The following is a 26,041-nucleotide window of genomic DNA, read 5'->3' as shown; positions in this document are numbered from 1 at the left end:
CAAGGAGGTCATATTGGACTTGTATGAGACACTAGTTCAACTGCAGCTGGAGTATTGTGTCCAATTCTAGACACTGCACTGTAGGAAGAATGTGAACGCATTGGAGAGAGTGCAGAATGGATTCACAAGAATCGTTCCAGTGTGGAGGAAATTCAGATATGAAGATAGATTGGAGAAGTTAGGGCTATTTATTATCCTTGGAAAAGAGAAGGTAAAGAGGAGATTTGATTGTGGTGTACAAAATCATGAAGGGTCTGGAAAGAGCAGATAGAGGGAAACTGTTTGTGAAAGGATCGTGAACAAGAAGTGACAGGTTCAAAGTAATGGGGAAAAGATGCAAAAGAGATATGAGAAAATAAACTCACGCAGCGTGTGGTCGGGGTCTAGAATGCATTGCCTGAGAGTGTGGTGGATGCAAATTCAATTAAGACATTCGAAAGGGAATTAGACTGTTGCCTGAAAAAGAAGAATGTGCAAGGGTTATGGGGAGAAGGTGGGAGAATGGCAGTAAATAAAGATTCGGAGAGCCAGTACAAACACAATCGGGCAAACGGGCTCCTCCTGCACTGTAACAATGCTGTGATTAGGACAGGTGGCCAAAGGGTTGATCAGATGTGTAGGTTTGAAGGAGGGTGTTAGATTGCAGAGCATTAGGTGTTGTCAACTTTGTTCTTCAATTATTGCGAACTTTGCTAGCGTTGTTGTCATTTGCTAAATACCGCTTCAGAAATCTTCCTGCAAATAGTAACAGCACCTGATGTGAGGTTGCTTCACCATGAATCTAAGCTAAGAAAATCCTAGGAATTTCTTCCATTTGATGAGATGGAGAATGCATGTGGTGACAAATTGTTCATGATTGGTTCTGGGGAGGCAAAAAACCCACGCAATTTCCTTTGTCATATAAAGTTTAGAGATTACACTCTCGCTTGGGAAATATTACAGAAACATTTTGGTGCTGAGAGATGTGTGAGATATCACAGGGTAGGATTCCCACCATCAAATGAGACAGACAAGAAGGCAGTTTAATTTCTGGTGCTGTTAAAAATGAGTTTTGTAAGATTTGTAACGTTGAAGGGCTCGTTGCCAAATCAGCCAAGTCTTAGGCAATATCATTTTAACACCAAAGCATTTCCATTTCCGTCTGAGTCACTCAGCATTAAATGTGGCGATAACAAATCATTTTAAAAAAGAAAGTCTTGTATTTATATAGTGCCTTTCATGATCTCAGGACACCCACAAAGACCTTTGCAGTCAAAGAAGTGCTTTTGAAGTGTAGTTACTGTTTGCACACACAACCTTTCACAGCAGCAATGTGGTAATATATTTCTCAGTGATATTGGTCGTAGGATAAACTTTGAACAGGGCACTGGAGGTAATTCCCCTGCCTTCCTTCACAATCGTGTTTTGAGAACTTTTACATTCACCTGAAGGGGCAGATGGGGCCTTGGTTGAATTTTTCATCAGCACCTCCCAACAATGCAGCACCTTCTCAGCACTGCACTGGACTCTTAGACTAGATTTTTGTGCTCAAGTCCCAGAGTGGGCTTTGAACGCTCAGACTTCTGTCTCGGCTAAGTGGGCCACAGCTGACAAGTCTTAGTTGACTTCAAATGCTTCAAACTTAAAACAAACACTATCTATTTATCACTCAGCTAATATGATTAACAGGTTATCATGTTGTTGTTATCTCACTGAGGTTTGTGGGAGCTTTCTGTGAATAAATTAGTTGCCGTATTTTCCATATTACAACAGCAGCCGCACGTTTTAAACTATTTTATTGAGTTTAAAGCATTTTGGGATATCCAGAGATGCTATGGAAATGCAGATTCTTCTGACCTTATAAACCCCTCCTCCCCCCAATATTTCCTTTTGGCAACTCCCCCTACTTTCCCAAAGGGGTACAGTTTCAAAGGCAGTAGCAATCCTCTTGGGTGGCACAGTGGTTAACACTGCTGCCTCACAGCACCAAGGACCCAGGTTCAAATCCCAGCTTGGGTCATTGTCCGTGCGGAGTTTGCACACTCTCTCCGTGTCTGCGTGCGTTTCCTCCCACACCCTGAAATACATGCTGGTTAGGGTGCATTGGCCATGCTACATTCTCCCTCAGTGTACCCGAGCAGGTGCCGAAGTGTGGTAACTAGGGCGTTTTCACAGTAACTTCATTGCGGTGTTAATGTAAGCCTAGTTGTGACACTAATAAATAAATAATTAACATAAATTGTCGGTCGTTTGATGAGAGCTGATGTAATCTGTGACAGCAGACAATTGGAGTAGCTTCATGCAGAATATATATCGGCACCACTGTGCTAGCCAGTGAATTGAACGTAGGTTGGGATTTACACCATAATTTGAGATGATGGTGGTGAGCTACCTCCTGGACTACAGCGGAGTAGTTTGATGGGAGATTTTAGAGAGCAGTTAACATATGGGCCAGACCAAGTAAGAATGGCAGATTTCCTTCCTGAAAGGACCTTAGTGAACCAGATGGGTTTTTACGAAAATCAATAGTTTTGTGGTCACCATAACTGATAATAACCTTTTAAATTACAGATGTATTTGTTTATTTAATTGAACTTAAATTCCTGTGGTGGAATTCGAACTTTACCACCCCAGATCCAGGTCTCTGGATTATGAACCCGAAACTGCAGCAACCTCCTCAAAGACCAGGATTATTTCTTCAGCAAACTACAATCAGTGGAGGACAATAATATAATTCAAACGATTGACTTGGAACCAATCCCAATTTGCAGCAGTGTGGCATGGTTAAAGGGGACGGATGATCTCTCCATTCTGGCTGGGAATAGACTCAATAGAGCTTTAATTAATCAAGAAATTCAATTTTGTAGCAAACATCATCATCTGACAGGGATTGAAGAAAGTCTAAAGGTGAGAAACTTCAAGCGCTTGCAGCTCTTTCAGTGTGAATTTGAGGTTTTTTTTTCCCTTCATGGAAACATGCCTTAAGTTTGTACAGAATTTGAGAAGTAGGAATTTGCCAAATCAACGGACACAGCATGCACAATATAACTGGCACATCAGGCGTTTTGAGGGATGCCTAGATGTTAATGTGATAGTTCTGTTTGTTATGTCACTCGCCAGTTCCATTGTTGATGAACAAACCTGTGCGTGTGATCCAGCGACAGATGGCACAGAGTTTAACCTGTCTCTATAACAGCCCTAGCCATAGTTGACTTCACTTTTGCGTTGACACACTGGAATAGATACTTGCTTTTTGGCAGGATCTCAAGGTTTAAACTGGGAAGAGGACTTCATGCAATTCAATTTGATATTAAAAGAGTGTGCAAAAAACTACAATAAATATTTATTCAAAATTGAGTCCGTCTAATGGATCAGATTAATTTTTGGAGTGTGATCGCAGTTGGAATGCAGGAAACACAGCAACCAATTTACATGCAGCAAACTTCCACTACAAGCAATATGATAATGACCTGTTATACTGTTTGATAATGATAGCGGATAGATATATATTGTCCATTGTGCTTTTTAATATTCATTCATTAGGATATTAGTCAATCAGATGGGTTTTTATGACAATGGTTTCCATCATTAGACTTTTAATTCCAATTTTTTATTAAATTCAAATTTCACCACCTGCTGTAGTGGGATTTGAACCCAAGTCTACAGAATATTACCCTGGATTACTAGTCCAGTGATGACACCACAAGGCCACTGCCTCCCCAATTGAAGTAATAGCTTTTATATCTACCCAATAACGCTGACAAGGGCTCGATTTGACTTCCTATCTCAAGGCAGTGCAGCACTCTCTCAGTATTGCACTGAGCGTCCCAGCCTAGATTATGCGCTCAAGGATGGCACAATGGTCAGCGCTGCGTCTCAGCACCAGAGACCCGGCCCAATTCCGGCCTCGAGTCACTGTCGGTGTGGAGTTTGTGCATTCTCCCTGTGTCTGCGTAGGTTTCCTCCAGGTGCTCGTTTCCTCCCACAGCCCAGAGATGTGCAGGTTAGCTTGATTGGCCATGCTAAATTGAACCTAGTATCAGGGAGATTAGCAGGGTAAATATGCAGGGTTACGGGGATTGTAGTCGGTGCAGACTCGATGAGCCAAATGGCCTCCCCCTGTACTGTAGGGATTCTAAGATTCAACGAAGTCAGAATGGAACTTGAACCCATGACTGTTTGACTTGGGGAGTTATGATTACAAGCAGACACATATACCATCAGAAATTAAGAAATGAGTGTTTAATTTTCTGGCCAAGCTCCACAAATGAACAAAATTTCAGTAATGCTGGAAACTTTTGGCTCAGCAGCTGTTAATTTACAGAAAAACACCTGGTAAATTCTGCGGGATAATAAAATGTGGGGGAAGGGGCAATATTTTGGTGAGAAGCAATGATTTGACCAAAGATACTCCATCTGTACCTTCACAGTTTTAAACTCTGCTTAGTTGAGGTTTGAAAACAAAAGATAAGTGATAATTTTGCTGGTCCGCTGTCAGTACCAAAGATGTAACGACCCTTTGATGGTTGAAGTTGGGTCTTTGGTAGACTCGATACTGCTGTAGGCTGACAGTATGTAAAACATGCCAAAGAGAAGTTACAGTGCAAAATGACAGTCAGCATAATCCAATTATGGTTAAGTGCAAAACATTACATTTTATATCAGAAAAATGCTAATCCTTGCACCCACTAGGATAAAATTGACAAAGAACTTTAAAAGACACAACTTAAAGGGCTGTGTGATCACTGCAAAACAATATGCCAGTGATATTTTGCTAAGATGGACAGCTTTAGTTTTCTTTTGGGTCCTGCTGAATAATTTAAAACTCAACAACAGGAATAGTCTTTTAGAATCATACAGCACAACAGCAAGCCATTCAGCCCATTGACCCGATGCCAGCTCTCTGTACACTATAACAAAAAGAGCACTACTTGCATTTATCCAGGAGCTCTGTTGATTTTGAAGTATTTTGCCACGTCTTACCGTCATGAAGGTTGTGACGTATCAAACACGTCGTTCTTTTTTTTTACAGCGCTGTTGTGAAGGAGGTAAAGGAAAGGTGGATTTGGGCAGCACGGTGGTTAGCACTGCTGCCTGGCAGCGCTAGGGACCCAAGTTCAATTCCAGCCTCGGGTCACTGTCTGTATGGAGTTAGCACATTCTCCCCGTGCCTGCGTGGGCTTCCTCTGGGCGCTCTGGTTTCCTCCTACAGTCCAAAAGATGTGCAGGTTGAGTTGATTGGCTATGCTAAAATGACCCTAGTGTCAGGGGGATTAGCAAGGTAAATTATGTGGGATTAAGAGAATAGGGCCTGGGTGAGATTATGGTTGAAGTTGAATGGTCTCCTTCTGCACTGCAGGGATTCCAGGATTCTATGGAAAGCTTCCCTGGTGTCATGGCCAACATTCACCCTCATGGCCAAATTTAGCATGGCTAATCCAGCTAACCTGTCCACTAAGGAGCAATATAACATGGCCAATCCACCTAACCGGCCCATCACTGGAGTGTGGGAGAAACCGGAGCACCTGGAGGAAACCCACGCAGACACGGGGAGAACATACAAACTCCACATAGACAGTGACATCTTTCGGATTCTACTAAACACAACTTAGCTGTTGCATTTCCCAGTACTGCAACGGCAAATTGAGCTTTAATAGAAGCATTTGTCAGTTCAATCAACAAAATGCATGGGGGATTGGGACCATTTAGAAGAGTGACTCTTTCAAAGCAGCGTCATCACAGACACGATGGGCTGAATGGTCTCCTGTGCTGTGTTATTTTGTTCTCTGACTTGTGCACAAAGTATGGCTCCATCCAAGAGGGGCGTAATGCAATCTTTCGTATTACGAACGTGGTTTTGCCACCCCTGTGAGGACCACAGTAACTCGATGTGAATTATCCCCAGCGATGGATGAGTAAAGAGCAAAATGAAATCAAATTAATATGGTGATTTAAAAAAAACAATTGGAATCTCAAGCCATTGTCAAGACTCAGTCTTACAGAGGAAGGGCAGAGAAGAAAGGGCAATGTTTTTCAGTCTTGCCGGGGTCATCTTGTGGCAGGCGTTGTTGAGGGGGGGGGAAGGCGGAAGAAAGGGAGTAAAAGCTTTGTTAATCACACTGGGTTGCATCTTGTTGAATCAGCAAAGAAATTGTACTGCTATTCTTGGACAAGAACCACGTTAACTGTTTTTATCCTGTGCTTACAGAGGACATGCACACACTCTGGTCAAAGCAAAGGGGGAAGAGGCAGAAAATAGCAGTCATTAAAACAATTCTCTGCTAATTTCCCTCCATTCTTACCCAGTCCCCACTTCACACACATGGAACTAGAGTCGGGACAAACTTTGAGCAGTGTCTGCTGCCATCTACAGACCATCTCGTGCAAGTGACAGTCTCCAAACCACCACTTTACAGAGGTCATTTATCTTCAGGAGCTGAACTGGGAAAATTCAAAACGGGGAGTCACCGGTTTTATTTCTTTTTAAGATTTCAGAGATAATTGTGGCGAGGAAAAGCGGCCCGCACGGTGGCACAGTGGTTAGCACTGCTGCCTCACAGCGCCAGGGACCCGGGTTCGATTCCCAGTGTGGCTCACTGTCTGTGTGGAGTTTGCATGGTCCCCCTGTGCCTGCGTGGGTTTCCTCCCACAGTCTGAAAGACACGCTGGTTAGGTGCATTGGCCATGCTAAATTCTCCCTCAGTGTGCCCGAACAGAAGCTGTAGCGTGGTGACTAGGGGAATTTCACAGTAACTTCATTGCAGTGTTAATGTAAGCCTTACCTGTGACCAATGAATAAACAAACTTTAACTTTTAACGGCTTATTCAGCGAGTTATAATCTGGAAAGCGTGAGAGTGAACTGAGGTGGCTAATTTCTCCCGTGGGCCCACTGGAGATGGTAATTCCTGTACAGAATGTGTAGGCACTGAATCTAACCCTACACCTTGTGGAAGAAATTGGTGGTAGCAGTTATAACATGTCTTTAGATTTGTGATACTGTAATAAATTTGTGCATTCGGCATTTTTATTAAACAGAATATCTATCCATTATCAATTTGGTGTTTGTGGGAGCTTGCTGTGCACAAACTGACGGCTGCATTTCAACAGTGGCCAAAGCCCAGAAGTAGTTCATCAGCTGTAGAGCTGTTTGGGACTCCTTAAGGCCATAAAAGTCACTGTGGGTTTCCGCCGGGCGCTCCGATTTCCCCCCAAAGTCCAAAGATGTGTAGGTTAGATGGATTGGCCATGGTCACATGGGGATAGTCCAGAGGGGACAGTCTGGGTGGAAAGATCTTTCAGAGAGTTGACACAGACATGATGGGCCAAATGGCCTCTTTCTGCACTGTAAGGATTTAATGGTTCTTTGGTTCTAATGCTTCCACGAATCAAAGTCCACTCACCAACATGCAACTCTTTACATGCAATATAAATTGTTGTTCCCACAACTGTTGCTTGGTAATTTCTTGTGTGCTGTCCTGATGAATACAAGATGAAAAGCTTCAATAGCATGTCTCAAAATACTCTGGCTTTGTATTATTCAGCTACTAATTTTAACACCCTCCAAGCTTTCAAGTTTAATGTGACAAACAAGAACAGGAATCAACTCTTCATTCTCTAAACAACCTTCGTTTATTTAACACTTTAAGTACCAACTCAAACTTAAAACTGTTACAACACTTTAACTCTTTTACTGAACTTAAACTGAAATTGAGCTGTTTAACTAAAAACAAGCACTACCCGGTTAGAATGAAATGGCCAAGTCCGTTCCCAATGTAGAACCTGTGCTCATGATCTCTCTGAAGCAGGACACGCTTCTTATTGCGATGATTGGTCTCTGGAGTTGTCGCTAAAGACAAAGGACTGAAACATCTCTTTTATCCACAAAATTGTTTCACGTGCTTCCTGAAGATTCTCAGGCACCCAGCCAATGGTGTAACTGGAAACCAATCACATGGTTCAAACAGCCGATGAAATTTCTTGTAAATGATGTCATCGTACTTGGTTCAGACAGCATGTAGCCCACATAAAACCCATAAAGCTCGATGCCATCATGTCTAACTCAACGTAAACAACTTTCTATATTTGGTCAACACAGGAAGTTTCAGATCACAGTTCCTAGACTAGGTCATGGCTCACAGCAGTTTTACAACTTGCATCTGGTTTTAATTATAAGTTGACCAAAAATGCCAGCATGCTTTACTCTCAGTCAGAATAGCCATTTTTAAAACCAATATTGCCTTTATTGTTGTAGCCAGTTGCGGCTGTTGAACATTTTGTTAGGAATCTTGAACTCTGCATGTCTGAGTGTTTTGGAGTTGGAAACTTAGCTTCCTTCTATCTTGATCTGCATCCACTTCTGCCATTATAATCTAGGATCCAGAGATGTTGACCAGTAAAGATTTCCATTTCTACAGTGCCTTTCAAGGCCTCAGGAGATGTTTTATGGCCAATGAAGTACTATTAAAGTGTAGCGGCTAATTCATGCCCAGCGAACTCCCCTGAGCACTAATACGATAATGCAGAAGGTTGAGGAATTAAATAGTTGGCACAGTGGTTAGCATGGCTGCCTCACGGCGCCAGGGATCCGGGTTCGATTCTTGGCTTGGGTCACTGTGCAGAGTCTGCACATTCTCCCCATGTCTGTACGGGTTTCCTCCAGGTGCTCCGATTTCCACCCACAATCTGAAAGACGTGCTGGTTAGGTGAATTGACCCGAACAGGTGCCGGACTGTGGTGACGTGGGGAATTTTGCAGCAACTTCAATGCACTGTTAATGTTAACCTTACTTGTGATTAATAAATAAATAAACTTTTAATGTTGGCCAGGACAAGAAAGCACCTGCTCTTTGTCACGATTGAGGATGTGGACGTCGTTGGCTAGGCCAGCATTTATTGCCCATCCCTAATTGCCCTTGAGCAGGTGCTGGTGAGCTGTCTTCTTGAACTGCTGCGGTCCCAGAGATGCAGATACGCCCAGAGTGCTGTTAGGGAGGGAGTTCCAGGATTTTGACCCAGCGACAGTACAGAAACAGTGATAGTAAACCTGTCTTGGAAATAGGGCAAATGCATATATTTTGAAAGAGATTGATGGCGCAACCTTAGCTTGTTCATTTTAATCGTACAACTGGTTAAAATGCTTATATATTCCTTCTTTTCTAGTACAGTGTCCGAGTACTGACCAAGCTCGCAGCAGAACTGAATAAATACATGCTTGAGAAAGTGCCAGAAGATACTAGCAAGACCCTGACATCACCAATGCCTGGATCAGTTGTTAGCATAGCTGTTACTCCAGGAAGTGAGGTAAGCATCACTACTGTATTCTCCATTTGTTACACTATCTTAGAGTGTTCTTGCTATTGTATGCGGTACAAAGAACAAAGAAAATTACAGCACAAGAACAGGCCCTTCAGCCCTCAAAGCCTGCACCAAACATGCTGCCCGACTTAATTAAAACCCCCTACCCTTCCTGGGACCATATCCCTCTATTCCCATCCAAGTCATGTATTTGTCCAGACACCCCTTAAAACTCAGTATCGTATCTGCTTCCATCACCTCCCCCGACAGTGAGTTCCAGGCACCCACCACTTTCTGTGTAAAAAACTGCCTCGTACATCTCCCTTAAACCTTGCCGCTCGCACCTAAAACCTATGCCCCCTAGTAACTGACTCTTCCACCCTGAGAAAAAGCTTCTGACTATCCACTCTGTCCATGTCCCTCATAATCTTGTAGATGTCTATCAGGTTGCCCCTCAACCTCTGTCATTCGAGTAAGAACAAACCAAGTTCCTCCAACCTCTCCTCATAGCTAATGCCCTCCATACCAGGCAACCTCCTGACAAATCTTTTCTGTACCCTCTCCAAAGCCTACACACTCTTCTGGTAGTGTGGCGACCAGAATTGAACACCATATTCCAAGTGCAGCCTAACTAAGGTCCCATAAAGCTTCAACATGACTTGCCAATTTGTAAACTCAGTGCCCCGGCCGATGAAGGCAAGCATGCCGTATACGTTCTTGACAACTTCTTTACCTTTCAGTGACCTGTGTCCCTGTACACCTAGATCCCTCTGCCTCATCGCTGCTTGTACTACTACTTCTGGAACAAGCTGCCAGAAGTAGTAGTAGAGGCAGGTACAATTTTGTCTTTTAAAAAGTGTTGAGACAGTCACATGAGTAAGGTGGATATAGAGGGATATGCAGGCAATTGGAACTAGCTTGGTGGTTAAAACTGGGTGGCCTGAACAAGTTGGGCCGAAGGGCCTATTTCTATGCTGTAAACCTCTATGACTCTATTGACTCTATAAGGAAGTGGCATGGGTTATTGAGGGCAAATAGGAAAGTTTGATTTATTATTGTCACATGTATTAACATACAGAGAAAAGTATTGTTTCTTGCGTGCGCTATACAGACAAAACATACCGTTCATAGAGAAGGAAATGAGAGAGTGTAGAATGTAGTGTTACAGTCATAGCTAGGGTGTAGAGAAAGATCAACTTAATGCGAGGTAGGTCCATTCAAAAGTCTGACAGCAGCAGGGAAGAAGCTGTTCTTGTGTCGGTTGGTATGTGACCTCAGACTTTTCTATCTTTTTCCCGATGGAAGAAGGTGGAAGAGAAAATGGCCAGGTCCTTAATTATGCTGGCTGCTTTGTCGAGGCAACGGGAAGTATAGACAGAGTCAGCGGGCGGGAGGCTGGTTTGTGTGATGGATTTGTGGGATTGAGATCACGGCCACGATCTTATCGAAGGACTGAACAGCCTACTTCTGCTCCTAAATTCTGAGTTCCTTTTAAACCATTGAATGTTGTTAATTGAATATTAATTGAGTATTTAATTGTATTCAGGTGATAGATATTATTAACTGGAGATTCAGTGCACCTTTACATAGGAGTTTAAACTGTAGTTGCTGGGTTTGGAGATGCAGGTGTGTAATGGAGATCTCTGTAAATAAAAGCTTACAAAGAGCAGGCTGTGGACAGTTGTTCATTACTTGGGTATCTGGTGTGTCACTAACCTATCTGTAAGCTGTTTAGATATAGGTCTGAGTAACATAACGAGCAGGTATCCTATCCCACTGCATATAACTGGAGCTTTGTGCAGTCTGTTAATTATGAGATCTAAGTCTATTAATAATCCACTGATTACATTAGGTTTGACCTTTCTGAGTGTCGTAATGACCCGAGTCCACAAATTTTCATGCAGTCTCATTTCATGAAAAATTAGCAGTGAGAAATTAAGTCTGTTATTTGCATCTGAGTTTTATTTTTGAGTATTATTGTGTGTTTGATGAGCTTTGAACAAAGCTGCCTCTAATTCTTTCACATTGTCCCGCTGCTTTATAGCTAAAGATAGGATTGAGCAGATTACCTATTGGCAGCACTGCATCAGCCTCAGAGTCAGAGGCTGGGCGCCAGAACACTCAGAAAACTTTCTATTTTACAACAAACCAAGTTTATTCACACTGCAAACAAGGTCTATTCTCTAAAGTAGAGTTTGTCCAAACAGCACATCTCAGTCTACAGAGTCTATTTAAAAAGAATCTCTATAAACAACAGCAAACAGAACTGATGACCAAAACTGCAGCCAGGTTTCCAGTAAAGTGCAGTGACTGGAGGATAATAACAGAGTACAAATTAAATGTGCAGAATCAATCCCAGTCATTTATTGCAGTGTGGTCTTGAGCCACCACCGACAGTGAAATTAGCCACTCACCTTCATTCTGGCTGGGAATAGTCATGTCCTTGTATTGCTGAAATAGGAGACATACTGCTGAAGTTTTATGCCTTGCACTCATCAGAACAGATACAAGAATGCTAAATTTTGAATGGAAATTCAATTTATACTGATGAGAAAAGAGTGCTGATTGGTTGCCATGGACAATGTGTCAGTAATATTGTTCCCCACGCCTTTATTTAATTGTGAGATGTGGGTGTTGCTGACAACAGCAGCAGTTGTTGGCCAGCCATAATCGCTCTTGAGAATGTGGTGGTGAGCCACCTTGCTGAACCTCCACAGTCTCTGTGATGTAGGTACATCCACAGTGCTGTTAGGAAGGGAATTCCAGAGTTTTGAACCAGCTATAGTGAAGGAATGGCCAATATATTACCAGGTCAGAATGGCAAGTGGCTTGGAGGCAAACGTGCAGGTAGGTGATGGTGTTCCCGTGTATCTGCTGCCTCTTGTCCTTCTAGGTGGTAGAGGTCCTGGGTTTGGAAGGTGCTGTGAATGGAGCCTTGGTGAGTTGATGGAGTGCATCTTGTAGATGGTACACACTGCCGCCATTGTGCTTAGGTTTTGGAAGGAGTGAATATTTATGGTCATGGATGGGATGCCAATCAAGCGGGCTGCTCTGTCCTGGATGGTATCGAGTGTCGCAAATGTTTTTGGGGCTACACTCATCCAGACAAGTGGAGAGTGTTCAATTCAGAAGCTTCACGATCCTGGAAGAGGACAGGTCCCTGTGTATGAATGTATGTAGCTTTGGCAAGCGTAAGTAGCAAAAACACGGGGTCAGTAATGCCTAATGTGTTCCCCATGGCAACACCTCAACGAGTCAACTTGCCAACCAATCACGGTGCAGTATAAATTGTTGTTCCCTTGGAAATTTTGGTGTTGTGTCTATCCTGATGAGTGTAAGACAAAAAAGTTGGACAGCGTGTCTCTTTTTTTTCCAGCAATTCTCAAATTCTGTACTACCAGTTGACTATATGCAGCTTCTTTCAACCTATTGCTTGTAGGGTAGATGGGAAGGAACTTTTCCCCTTCCCAGAGGGGTCAATAACCATGGGGCCATAGATTGAAGATAAAGGGTAGGAAATTTAGAAGGGATTTGAGGAAAAGTCTTTTTACTCTGCAGACAGTGGGAATCTGGGACTCTCTGCCTGAAAGGATAGTCAAGGCGGGAAGCCTCACAACATTTAAGATGCATTTCGATGAGCACTTGAGATGCCTAAGCACACATGTCTACGGACCAAGTGCTGGAAAATGGGATTAGAATGCTTGATGGCTGGTACAGACAAGATGGGCCGAAAGGCCTCTTTCTGTGCTGTAAATCTCTATGATCTATGGAACTCAATTCAAAGCAATTTCGTTTTGCCATTTTCCCTCTCGGACTCCATTAGCCTTACCTTTTCCTGACTTTCTCTTTCATCTCCCACTTTGCCTCCAAATTTCTTTTACATCTTGTTCAATATCCATCTTTCTCCTTGCAAAAGGATTTTGAGAAATTTTATTAACATCAGAGGTGCTGTATAGATCTGTGATAAACAGCCTTGTGAGTCTATTATCAAATAAATCGGTTGGACTAAAACCTGGTGTCAGACTTTTTACTGTATAAACAGCCTAGGCCAGTGAGTGGACCACATGAGTAACCCTCCCAGTGGGTCACAAGACTGAAATCGGACACTCCCACTAACCATGACCCCATGAATAAGATTAAATATATTTAATACACGCCAAATATTTCATAACCAGTTACAGAAGATGCTTAAATAATCATTCCTATATTAATAGAATTGTCATTAACTTCAAATAAAAGAAATATTTACACTTGCTTTACCTACATTAATGCAACTTCTGGTTGGATCTGTCCTCTGTGTTTTCATGGTTTCTTTCAGATTTGAAAGCTGTCGGGCACTTTGGGCAGAACCTACCGGAAGGTTTGCCATGTGAGAGGAATGGTGTGTTTCATAATATTGATATTGTATTTTTTTTTGAAGTGTTATCACCTTGTTGCAAATGAAGTACAATGTTCAGTAACAAAATAACCCAGCTCCCAGTTCTCCTTTTACCATTCTGCCCCATCACCCATTTTTCTCTTTTTGGCCAGTTCTTTTTGCTCTGCATTTTTAATTTGGTCCTTGATTCTCCTTCTTCCTCCGGCTACTTCAACACAAAGTGATCCATTAGGCAGGGGCAAAGTAAATAACAGCCAAAAAAAAGTTGCATCGAGAAAGGGCAAACACCCATATGTGCTCTGGCACCGTGAACAGGTTATCCCTGTGCTTACGTACCCAGAAAGTGCTGGACACGCTGTTTGAACTGCTTTAACTGTAGCAACGTGATCCCAGCAAGAACTAGCAATGCAATCCTGGAATGAATTAGCAAGGCAATCCCAGCAGGAAATAGCAACGTAATCCCAGCGTGAGCTAGCAACGTAATCCCAGCGTGAACTTGCAGCGTGATTCTAGCAGGAATTAGGAACACCATCCCATCAGTAACTAGCAACAGCATGAACTAGCAACGTGATCCCAGCAGGAACTAGCAACGCGATCCCAGCAGGAACTAGCAACACAATCCCAGCAGGAACTAGCAACGCAATCCCAGCAGGAGCTAGCAACGTGTCCCAGCAGGAATTAGCAACATGTCCCAGCAGGAACTAGCAACGCGATCCCAGCAGGAGCTAGCAACGTGTCCCAGCAGGAATTAGCAACGTGTCCCAGCAGGAGCTAGCAACGCGATCCCAGCAGGAACTAGCAACGCGATCCCGGCATGAACTGGCAACACAAGCAAGTGCGTGGGTAGCAGTCAATGGGCGGCACTCAGAGCTGTGATGGGCTATGGCAGGTTGTAGATATTTGAAAATAATAAAAACATCGCAGTAGGCACAAATCTAATTATCTGGATGTGGGGCTTATTTCTAAAAGAGGCAAATGGAATTCCAATGAAAGCTGGAGTTAGCTGGTGAATAGACTTAGCGGCATTCAACATTTCTGGAGTCAGTAATGCCAACAAAAATTAGAGTAAACAGGAAGAAATATCTAAAGATGTCAACAACTTAGAAAAACTGGCAAGTAGCAATGGGCAAAACATTAAAGAATGTTCAACAGCTTTCCTGATGAACAGGACTTGGATATACAGGACAGAATTTCACTTATTAATCTAGTTAGCCAGACACAGGACTGCTTTGGAGTTCAGGTGGGAAATAGCATTTTCTTTTTAGGCGAGAAATAGAGGGATGGGAGCTCTGGATTTTACTCAGTGGTGGATAGAAGATGCATCCATTCTGGAGTTCTCTGTGAGATTAATGTCTGCATCAGGTGCAGCCTTTCAGCCTGAGATCCTTCTCTTCATATGGTACAACATCAGGAGGAGAAGGAATTTCTGGATCACAAAGAACTTTACAGCACAGAAGGAGGCCATTACACCCGTCAGGCCTGTACTGTCTGTTTGAAAGAATGATCTAATTGCTCCTGCTCTTTATCCATAGCCCTCCAAATGTCTCTTTGGGCGGCATGGTGGTTTAGTGGTTAGCACTGCTGCCTCACAGCACCAGGGACCAGGATTCGATTCCTGGCTTGAGTCACTGTCTGTGTGGAATTCGCACATTCGCCCCGTGTCTGCGTGGGTTTCCTCTGTGTGCTCTGGTTTTCTCCCACAATCCAAAGATGTTAGGTGGATTGGCCATGCCAAACTGACCCTTAGCGTCAGGGAGATTAGCAGGGTATTATGTGGGGTTACGGGGATAGGGCCTGGGTGGGATTGTTGTCAGTGCAGACTTGATGAGCCGAGTGGCCTCCTTCAGTACTGTAGGGATTCTATGATTCCTCTTCAAATATTTATCCAATTTCCTTTTTGGATGTTTTCACGTTGAATGAATGCATTCCAGAGGGCATAATCCAGAGGTCACTGCGTAAAGTCGGACTAAGAGAGGACCAGGAAGATACAGGAGGTTCCATGAAACTTCCAGGTCTCTGGGTCTATTCCGCAGCTACAAGACATGAATCAGCTCCAAGGGGAGCAGCAGTGACTTGTTGTAAGATGATCTCGATCAATACCCTGTGGTTGTGGTCTAAGAAGCTAGCCAGGAACCAGAGGGTCGTAGGAGAAAAGTTGGTGGCTTTAGAGGTTGCATAAACAGTACCGATCCAAATGTTCTGTATTGGCAGCGGTATCCTGACAGCAGGAGTAAATAGCACATTGGAGGATTTAGCAGCAGAGTACCCACAGAGAAAGAAATATAATTTGAGCACAATGGTTTGCACAATTTGGATTGATATTTGGCAGAATGTTGCAGCCAAGACATCAACTCTGTCCAGTGCAGGGGACAAAAACCACACAGACGCCGCTAATAATTTCCTCTCTCTTGCCGCATAGCTGAAGGCCCCTTAATTTAACTGAGCGCCTCGCGTTTGCTGAGAAAATGCTGCCACCACAGAACCAGAATTGTTTGGATTAGCTGGAGGGTGAATGAGAGTGCGGCGCAGATGAACAACCAGTCGCAATCCCAGCAAATAGCCTTGGCTGTGTAATGAGGGAAGGAGATGAGATAGACAGCACTTTTCAAACCGCACCAGGTGATGGTGCATCAGTATCGAAGGCCAGGGGTGCCACATTTCCCCTGCCAACGCGTGTTGTGTAGCTGAGCTGAACCGAGCTCTACACGTGGATGTTCGGACACACGTGTGATAGAAGCAGCCCGTACGAACCCTGTTGCTCACCAGTAATTTACAAATGAACAGAAAGAGCTGATAGAATAATGAGCCGTACAATCGTGCTATGGTGAACCACCAGCATTATTTCCATTTAGACTTTACAATGTTTTTAAAGGGTGCTTCTAAACATTGATCAGAACTAAAGCAGTATGAGTCTGTCTCTTCTCTGGAACTTCACTGCGCCAATTTGACCTTTTTTTGGTCTATTGCCTTCTTGGACCAGAATAACATTTGAGCAGCACATCTGGTGTTCTACAAGAGGACAATCCTCTGAGAAGGCTTTGGCTTTAAGAATCAGAGTTTAAAACTATGCAGAGACACACGGATTGTGCCCCAATGTACCCTTTGGGTGGAATATGAAATTAGAAATCCTCATTTCGCAGCTGACATCTAACTTTATAAACATTACTGGATGGTGTGGTGGTTTCATAGCTTCGACAACACGGCTTTCAGTTAGGATGGACAGCGTGTTGTTTTGGAAGCACGGTTAACAGGGTGTTCCAAGTAGACAGTCATTGTAAAGAACTTACACTGGCAATTACAAGCACAGCAATTATCAGAGGAAGTAATTATCTTTGTCTAGTGCTTAAGTGAAATTTAATATTTGCTGTAGAATCGTAAAATGAAAAGTTCATTTTTTTTGTGAAGTTGCAGAGCAAAGAAATTTTTAAAATTGTCCAGTTATAAAACAGTCTTTAGAAATGAGCTTTCTTACACAGCAAACCCACAGCAGATGAAGCGAGGGAAAAAAGTCCTCTTTGTTTAAGGGGCAACTGTGCAAGAACTGAGACTAAAATAAAATATTGGATTGGTCACAGTGCCTGTCTCTGTTGTGCGAACATTAATGCGTGTACATGCTTTGCCAAGGAAAGTGCTCCTTGCATGACTTGTAGTTCCCTTTGTACACAACCCAATTTAACTTCAATTTTAAGAGAACAGTGAAATCTCGAGGACACCTTTTGTGCGCAAAGCGAGGTTAGCAGAAGAGCACAAAATGTGCGAAGCAAAATGTGGCGCTCCACAAGGACTAGGCTGGGACTGAGGCCAAGTTGATAAAGGATGTTCTCCTCTTCTTGCTGCAGCTGTTTTCTTGCTGGAAGCGTTGAGCGGTGAACATAATCTGTGCCTTGGTGACCCTACACTTACTGCCAGTGTTAATTACGGTGCTTTAATTACAAAAACACACTGGTGATGTTGAAAAGGATTTAGTTAATTCCTTCCTTTTTAACATCGACCTCCTGAATTAAGACTGAGCTTCGAGTCAGTGCCAGCTATCAGCGTTGAAAAGTAAGCGGTGGGGACAACTACCCCTGATTACTCATTGTGCATGTCCATCAGAGTAATCTATTTCACTTTGCGCAGCTGCGCAGTTTCAGTTGAATAGGGGGTGTGCTGCTCTATAATAAATGTCCTGTCTTCCGAGGTTTTGATAATTTTCTTTGGGAAGTGAGTGGGCGGAGTGGGGGTGGGCACCATCCCATTTGGTGAAGGATTTTCATGCATTCTGCTGGGTATTTCCTGAACAAAAAAAAAACAATAGCTCAGTGGTCATGTGAAAAGAGCGGAAAGCAGGAAATACAACACTGTAGTAAACCAACCGGCTTACAATGATGGACTTGCTTCAGTTAAAATGACTGCGTAATCACTGTGCAGTGTGTAGCATTCCTTCTGAACAATCACATCTGGGAACTTGGTAACAGGAGGAAGTCATTCTGTCATAGAATTGCAGAATGCCACAGTGCAGAAGAGGCCCTTTGGCCCATCGAGTCTGCACCAACTCATGAAATGCCCTGACCTGCCCACCTAATCCCACTTACCAGCACTTGGCCCACAGCCTTGAATGTTATGGCGTGCTAAGTACTCAGCCAGGTACTTCTTAAAGGATGTGAGGCATCCCACCTCCACCACCCTCCCAGGCAGCGCATTCCAGTTCTCAAAAACTTTGAGAAAAAAGTTCTTCCTCAAATTCCTCCTAAACCTCCTACCCCTCACTTTTAACTTGTGTCCTCCCTTCAGCTAAGGGGAACAGCTGCTCCCTATCCACCCTGTCCATGCCCCTCATAATCTTGAACACCTCAATTAGGTCACCCCTCAGTCCTTCAGACATCTTCTTCCATTTAATTTGTTACCTATCTCGAGCAGCCCCTTAATATTCTTGCCTAAGTGTGTGGGGTCGGGATGATTTTGTACGTTAATCTCAGTACAATAAATGTGGCTGTTAGTCATGACTAGTCGAAGTTTTATACAACGCAACAGTTTCACCAACGTATTAGTTTGAACCACTGCAAAATAACAAAACATGCGTTAGGAGAAGGCCCTCAGGTATATTCCTTCTGAAGACATTGGCCCAGATCTTTCCAGACTGGCACACTGGCTAAACTTCCTCCTCACCCTTCAGCTCAAAAGTTTTATCATCCTTAACCAATAAGATTTAAGGGTTGGAAAGGAGTTGGAGAAATGATGGAGGAAGAAATCAGGCAAATTAGAGTTAAATCAAGGACAGAAGGAGAAACAAAGAGTGGGAAAGAAGGATGGGATTAAGAGATGAGAAACAGACTGGAAAAGTAAAAATAAAATGTAAAATTTAAAAGATTTGACGTTTCTAAAATCTCTTACTGCGATAAATAAAAAATGGGTAAACAGTGTAAGAGCTTGTGGTCCTCTCAATCCGTCCCATTGTTTTGACATCTTGAATGTTACCATATATATAAAAAACAATGATAATCTCCTCCCTGAGCCTGTTGAAAGTACTTGCTTTCCAATATCTTTCACTCCTTCAGTATGCTCCTGCAGCCCGTGAAATACTTTGGTAAGTTTTGTCATTTTTGTAATGTGTGACACATCAGATAACTACAAACCAGTCCAGGAAACCGCAGTAACCTTGATTAACATTAACATGGTCCGAGCTAACCTCAGAAACCAGTCCCGCTCTCACTTGACGCAATTCTACAAATCAGTGTTTACGAAATGAATTAGCAACAGTAGGATTTGTCTTTATGATTCCAAAATCTTACAATAGGTTTGTTTCTTAACATCTGCCAACTTTGTTTTGGTAAGGCTTGGTTACACGTGCCTCTTGCTAACTGGCTTCCAATTAGAATTCAAAGGGATTGGAGAGAACCTGAGTATCACAAATGTGAGGTTTTTAAGATTGTTATGTTTTGGAACTATCTCTTTAATTTAGAGTAAAATGGAGGAATGATGGAGGTTGTGTGACCTGTTCTAAATTCTGATGATAACAAACCTCTGTGGTTTGGTTGTGAAAAATTAAAAGGGAGCCAAGGTTGTTTTAATGGGAAGAAGGTACATGATATACACACCCGTTGACAATAGCCAGTGCAACTGTACTGACACTGGATAGACTATTAGTCTGCAAGTCCCAGGAACGTCATGTTTTATAAGTGGTTATAATTTAAATTGTCTATTTAATTCTCAATAGTATGGAGTTGGAGATTCTAGAAGATAACCTAGGTACAAGGCCCGAGTGATTCATGCTGCCAAGGAGCTGGGCTTTGAGAGAGAAAGGGCCATAGTGTTGTGAGGGCTTTAATGAATCTAGGAGATTTGCCTAACTTTGGTTAGAGGACATGATTTCCAGGCTAATCTACACCTGAAAGTGAGTTGGAAAGTGGAGGTTATCTGGCTGGAAAGAGAAAGAGGAACTAAGAACTGGTTCCTGGAGAATGAAATGGCTTCTTAAGGGATTAAGTAACGTAAAACTGCAGAGAAAGATTTTCAGTCAGTTTAAATGTTAAGTGAGGAAGCCTTATAACTTATATTATAAATTATCTACTGAAATCATGTTTGGTCAATGTTTCTTTTAGTTTGTATGTTGCAGTAAAAGTCTTGAAGCTTAATCTTGCTGAATAATTCTTTCAATCATTAACTGGAAGTTCAGATTCTTTTTATAAATGTTATTGGTGTCTATGGGGATTGCCAAATTTGCATTTCACCCAGTCATCAGAATGGTTCAGTTGGTGGTCTCACTATGAACGGTGTGAATGATTTATTTATTCCTCGCCCCCAATCTCCTCTGTACCCCCTCCAGAGCAATTACCTCCTTCCTACAGTGAGATGACTGGAACTGCATACAGCATTCTAGCTGTGGCCTAACCAACACTCTGTACAACTCCAACGCTGTTCTTATACTTCTCCCTGGTGTCCGACTAATATCACAGGAAAACAGATTTTCTGGTGCTTGTCACATCACTGTGCACAAATTCGCTGCCACGTTTCTTCCATTGCCACAGTGACTACACTTCAAAAAGTACTTCATTGGCTGGAACGCCCTGTAGTTATGAAAGGTGCTCTATAAAGGCATGTGCATTTTTGATCCATCTGTTAACTGGGTGGTTGCTAGTCCGTGGCCACAGTAAGAATTTGTGCTGTAGTATAGGGTATCTGTTAGCAAGGGTTAATATCGGACTGGGAAACAGTACCATTCACAGTGTTATGAAAAGAGACACGTGACCTGATACTCGAGCCAGTTGTGGACTGGACAGAGACTTGCGCAGACACAAGCATGGAGTTAGCTCATAGCTTGGCTATGCCCTGTACAAAAGTACATAGTTATTTGTTAGCAAAGACAATTAAAGTTCAACAATATAAGACTATTTGTGGAACCTACTGAACATACACCACATGCCTAATGCAGCCAATAGACCTCTCATTCTCCCTAACCTATAGAGTATAAAAAATAGGTACGATCTCATTCATAGTTCTTTACTGTGAAAAGAAAATGGAAGCCATGTGATTCATACTGAGGAAATTTAGTTTAACACATTTAGTAATTGGATGCATCCAGTTTAATTCAGTCCCATCTACAGTCAAAGCTTTCATTGATATAGTGCCGTTAACATAGAACAATGTCCCAGGGTGTTTCACAAGAGCTATTAGCAAACAAAACTTTATATCGAGTCACATGAAAAGATAATAGGGCAGATGGCCAAAAGCTTGGTCAAAATTTAGGTTTAGAATTGGGTCTTATAGGAGGGGGATGGAGTGGAAATGGTCAAGAGCTTCAAGTATTTCAGTGTCCAGATCACCAAGAACCTGTCCTGGTCCCCCCATGCTGACACTGTAGTTAAGAAAGTCCATCAATGCCTCTACTTTCTCAGAAGACTAAGGAAATTTGACATATCTGCAATGACTCTCACCAACCGTTACAGATGCACCACAGAAAGCATTCTTTCTAGTTGTATCACAGCTTGGTATGGCTTCTACTCTGCCCAAGATCACGAGAAACTACAAAGGGTCATGAACGAAGCCCAGTCCATCATGCAAACCAGCCTCCCATCCATTGACTCTGTCTACGTTTTCCACTGCCTCAGAAAAGCAGCCAGCATAATCAAGGACCCCATGCACCCCAGACATCCTCTCTTCTTCCTTCTTCCATCGGGTAAGAGATACAAACGTCTGCGGTCACGTACCAACCGACTCAAGAACAGCTTTTCCTCTGCCACCATCAGAATTTTGAATGGACCTACCTCACATTAAGTTGATCTTTTTCTACACCTTAGCTATGATTCTAACATTATCTTCTGCACTCTCTCCTTTCCTGCTCTACGAACAGTGTGCTTTGTCTGTATAGTGCGCAAGAAACAATACTTTTCACTATTTACAAATGCGTATGACAATAATAAATCAAATTAAATCAAAAAAAGACAGAGAGGATTAGGGAAGGAATTCCAGGACTGCAGACCCAAATGCCAGTTGGAGAAAATTGGGGATGCTCAATATCTTGAATTGGAGGAGCACAGAGATCTTGGGGGTTTGTAGGTCTGTAGGCAGTTACAGAAATGAGGAGGAGTGAATCCGAGGAGGGGCTGTGTCTCTGAAGAAGTTAAGTCTGTCTGTGCTTATTCAAATATAGTTGAGGTGTTGGAAATCTGAACCTTTCATTAAATGTGCTGCATGTATCAGTGTGTTAATTGACCATTGGGATAGGTAGTATCAAGGAAGCAGGGGACTGCAGAAGGATGCGGACATTAGGAGAGTGGGCAAAGCAGTGGCAGATGGAATACAATGCGGAAAAGTGTGGGGTTATGCATTTTGGAAGGAGGAATGGAGGCATAGACTATTTTCTAAATAGGAAAATACTTAGGAAATCAGAAACACAAAAGGAATCATTGTTCAAGATTTTCTTAAGGTTAATGTGCAGGTTCAGTCGGCAGTTAGGAAGGCAAATGCAATGCATTCATGTCAAGAGGTCAAGAATGCAAGAGCAGGGATGGACTTCTGAGGCTGTATAAGGCTCTGGTCAGATCCCATTTGGAGTATTGTGAACAGTTTTGGGTCCCATATCTAAGAAAGGATGTGTTGGCCTTGGAAAGGGTCCTGAGGAGGTTCACAGGAATGATCCCTGGAATGAAGAGCTTGTTGTATGAGGAATGGTTGAGGACCCTGGGTCTGTACTCGCTGGAGTTTAGAAGGATGAGGGGTATCTTATTGAAACTTACAGGATACTGCGAGGCCTGGATAGAGTGAATGTGGAGAGGACGCTTCCACTAGTAAGAAAAACTAAACCAGAGGGCACAATCTCAGGCTAAAGGGATGATCCTTTAAAACAGAGATGAGGAGGAATTTCTTCAGGCAGAAAGTGGTGAATCTGTGGAACTCTTTGTGGCAGAAGGCAGTGGAGGCCAGGTCATTGAATGTCTTTAAGATAGAGATATGTTCTTGATTAACAAGGGGATCAGGGTTTATGGGGAAAAGGCAGAAGAATAGGGATGAGAAAATTATCAGCCATGAATGAATTGCAGAGCAGACTCGAGAGGCTGAGTTGCCTAATTCTGCTCCTATGTCTTATGTTCTCATGGAGTTGGATCATTCCTGAAATCTTGTGATACAGGCCAAGTGTTCATACCAGCGAAACATCCATGGCGTTGGTTACTGGTTACAGAGCACAAAGAGACCATTATGGGACATGGTCGGATTGGGTAGAATTAGATGCTGCACTCCTTTCCATCTATACAGAGATTCTTGGTATTAGTCATTCTGACCAATGCAAAGATGGTGTGTGATTTTCAGGCTGAGTTTAGTGGTCCAGCCCTGAGGGGAGCTGGCTTGTCTATTAATACAGTTTCCCTTCGCATCTGCTAGTACTGATTTCTATTCTTAATCACGTCTGCTCGATGCTGGTGATGTTGATTGTGCTTCTTGGATGCCTGGAATAAACCAAACTGTGAGATGATGGAACCACATCCCAGGTTACACTGAAGTTTATGGTACATGGGGCCGTGAAATTGGACTGGTGGGGGAATTGCCCTGCTGCCCATTACGAGGCGTGCCCAATATCCAGATATTCCAGTGCTGTTAGCTGAATCTGGAGCTGCCAATTCCCCAAGATTACTAATGGCATCCGAGGATATGGAAATGGTGTGAAAATATGGCATTGACACAGATGATCAGCTGAGAGCAGGCTCAATGGGCTGAATGGCCTTCTCCTCTTCCTATTACCCTGGAGTTTCCAGGACACTGGAGTAAACTGAGGAGAAAAATATGTACGAACAACAAAAAGTGTTTATTTTTGAACTCCTCTGTTTATTACATGATTACAGTAAAAAGCCTGACAACACCAGGTTTAAGTCCAACTGATTTATTTGATAGTAAACTCACTAGCTTTCAGGGTTAGTCCCTTTGTCAGGTGAATGGAGAGTTCTGGCCTCAGACAGAGCATATAAAGCACAGACAGTTTACAGATTACTGATTAGAATGTGAATCTTTACACCTAACCTGCCGTTCAAGTCTTAACGTGGCCGACAATGTGAGTGGAAGGGGCACTGATCACAGGTTAAAGAGATGTGTATTGTCTCCAGACAGTACAGTGAGTGAGGTTTTGCAAACCCAGGCAAGTCACGGGGGTTACAGATAGTGTGACATGAACCCAAGATCCTTGTTGAGACCGTCCTCATGTGTGCGGAACAGTTTACTCCAGTCCAACGCCGGCGTATCCACATCATTATTACATGATTGACATGAAGAGGCTGTTTGACTGGCTGACAGCCAAAAATTATTCAACCAGGTAATGAAAAATCCAGACAATAATTAACTTGGTATGTTCGCCATGGTAATACCTTGACCAATCAAAACCAACTTGCCAACCAATCAGCACCTTTTTCTCATGCAGTACAAATTGTTTGAAATTTGGCATTCTTGTGCCTATCCTGATGAGTGCCAGATGAAAAGCTTCGACAGCATGACTTTACTTCAGCAATAAGGAAGAATCTGTTCAGTGTCCGATTGGCTGTGGGAAGGCAGGGTGTTATGATAGTGAGTCAACAAATGGTGAGGCAGCAGGAGGTCATAGAGTGAGACTTCCAGGAATGTGCCTGCCAGAATGGGACCATAATGGGTGCTCCAGAGAGTCGACCTGTTTTGCACCCAGTGTTGTTCTGTCTGCTGCTTTGTCTAATTTCCCATCATGTGACCTTCTGGGATGAAGTGAGGTCTAACTGATCCACCAATCATAAATCCTAATCTAGCAAATACTACATTTGTGTAGAACAATAAAAGTATGAATTCATAAGCCTGTTTTAGTAGCAAGGTTCATCAGCTCCATATCTGACCAGTGTCTGGGTACCACCAGTGATAACCCTTGCAATGCACAGGAAATGGCCCGCTTTATATCAAATTAAAGTCACAAGAATTTATAACCTGTGTGTTTTAAAGATACATTTTCCCATTTAGGATTGTTTAATAGTACCACTGTTTAAAGATTTTTATCCTCAATAGCAATCCCTTCATTGCCTCAGCCTTCCCTGTCTCTCTAATCTCCTGAAGCCTTTTGGATTTTCTTATTAAAGGCATGGTGGGGAACTAGAATGACAGGTCACTGGGAGCTTGGGGTAGCACAGTGGTTAACACTGCTGCCTCACAGCGCCAAGGACCCAGGTTCAATTCTGGCCTCTGGTCACTGTCTGTGTGAAGTTTGCACGTTCTCCCCGTGTCTCTGTGGGTTTCCTCCCACAGTCCAAAGATGTGTGGATTAGGTTGATTGGCCATGCTAAATTGACCCAAGTGTCGGGGTATTAGCAGAGTAAAGATGTGGGGTTACAAGGGTAGGGTGGGATTGTGGTCAGTGCAGTCTCGATGGGCTGAATGGCCTCCTTCTGCACTGTAGGGATTCTATCTATGATCTCTGCACTCCTCCAATTCTGGCTTCTTGAGCATTGCCAATTCTCACCGTCCCTCTGATTTTCATCATCCCGCAATTGGCGGCCAGACCTTCAGCTGCCCAGGGCCCAAGCTCTGGGATTCTCTCCCTAAATCTCTCTTCCTCTGTCTCCTCCTTGAAGACAGTGGTTTAGCCTCTGACCCAAAGAAGTAGATGTGAATCACTGCTTCAGCTGAAATGAGTGTTCGGGGCCAGTGAGGAGAGATGTATTTCTTTCAGTTCAGTATCCTGACTTCACTCCTCACGATGCGCTCTCCTTCACACTGGGGAGACCCAAGTGTAGATTGGATGACAATTTTGCAGAAGACCTCTGTTCGTTCTGCAGCCATGACCCCAAGCTTCCAGTGACCTGTCATTTCAGTTCCCACCTTGCTCTTACACTGACCTGTCTATCCTCTGCTTTCTGCAGTGTTCCAGTCAAGCTGAAAGAACAGTAGCTCTCTTTCAATTAGGGACTT

The 26,041-nt window shown here is 43.1% G+C and overlaps 1 protein-coding gene across 1 annotated transcript in view; it reads left to right on the top strand.

Annotated features, from left to right (window-relative positions):
- Nucleotides 1–26,041, top strand: part of pcca (propionyl-CoA carboxylase subunit alpha) — a 337,158-nt gene that overhangs the window by 302,886 nt on the left and 8,231 nt on the right. Inside the window, exon 22 of the mRNA XM_080198059.1 lies at nucleotides 9,139–9,279. Within this exon, the coding sequence (XP_080054185.1) occupies nucleotides 9,139–9,279 (141 nt within the window). The remainder of the gene's footprint in view (nucleotides 1–9,138; nucleotides 9,280–26,041) is intronic.

This window comes from Carcharhinus amblyrhynchos, chromosome 10 (assembly GCF_965287045.1).
Source record: "Carcharhinus amblyrhynchos chromosome 10, sCarAmb.v2.hapA, whole genome shotgun sequence".
NCBI lineage: Eukaryota > Metazoa > Chordata > Chondrichthyes > Carcharhiniformes > Carcharhinidae > Carcharhinus > Carcharhinus amblyrhynchos.
Note: the sequence above shows the minus strand (reverse complement) of the source record. Positions and strands in the feature narration are given on the sequence as shown.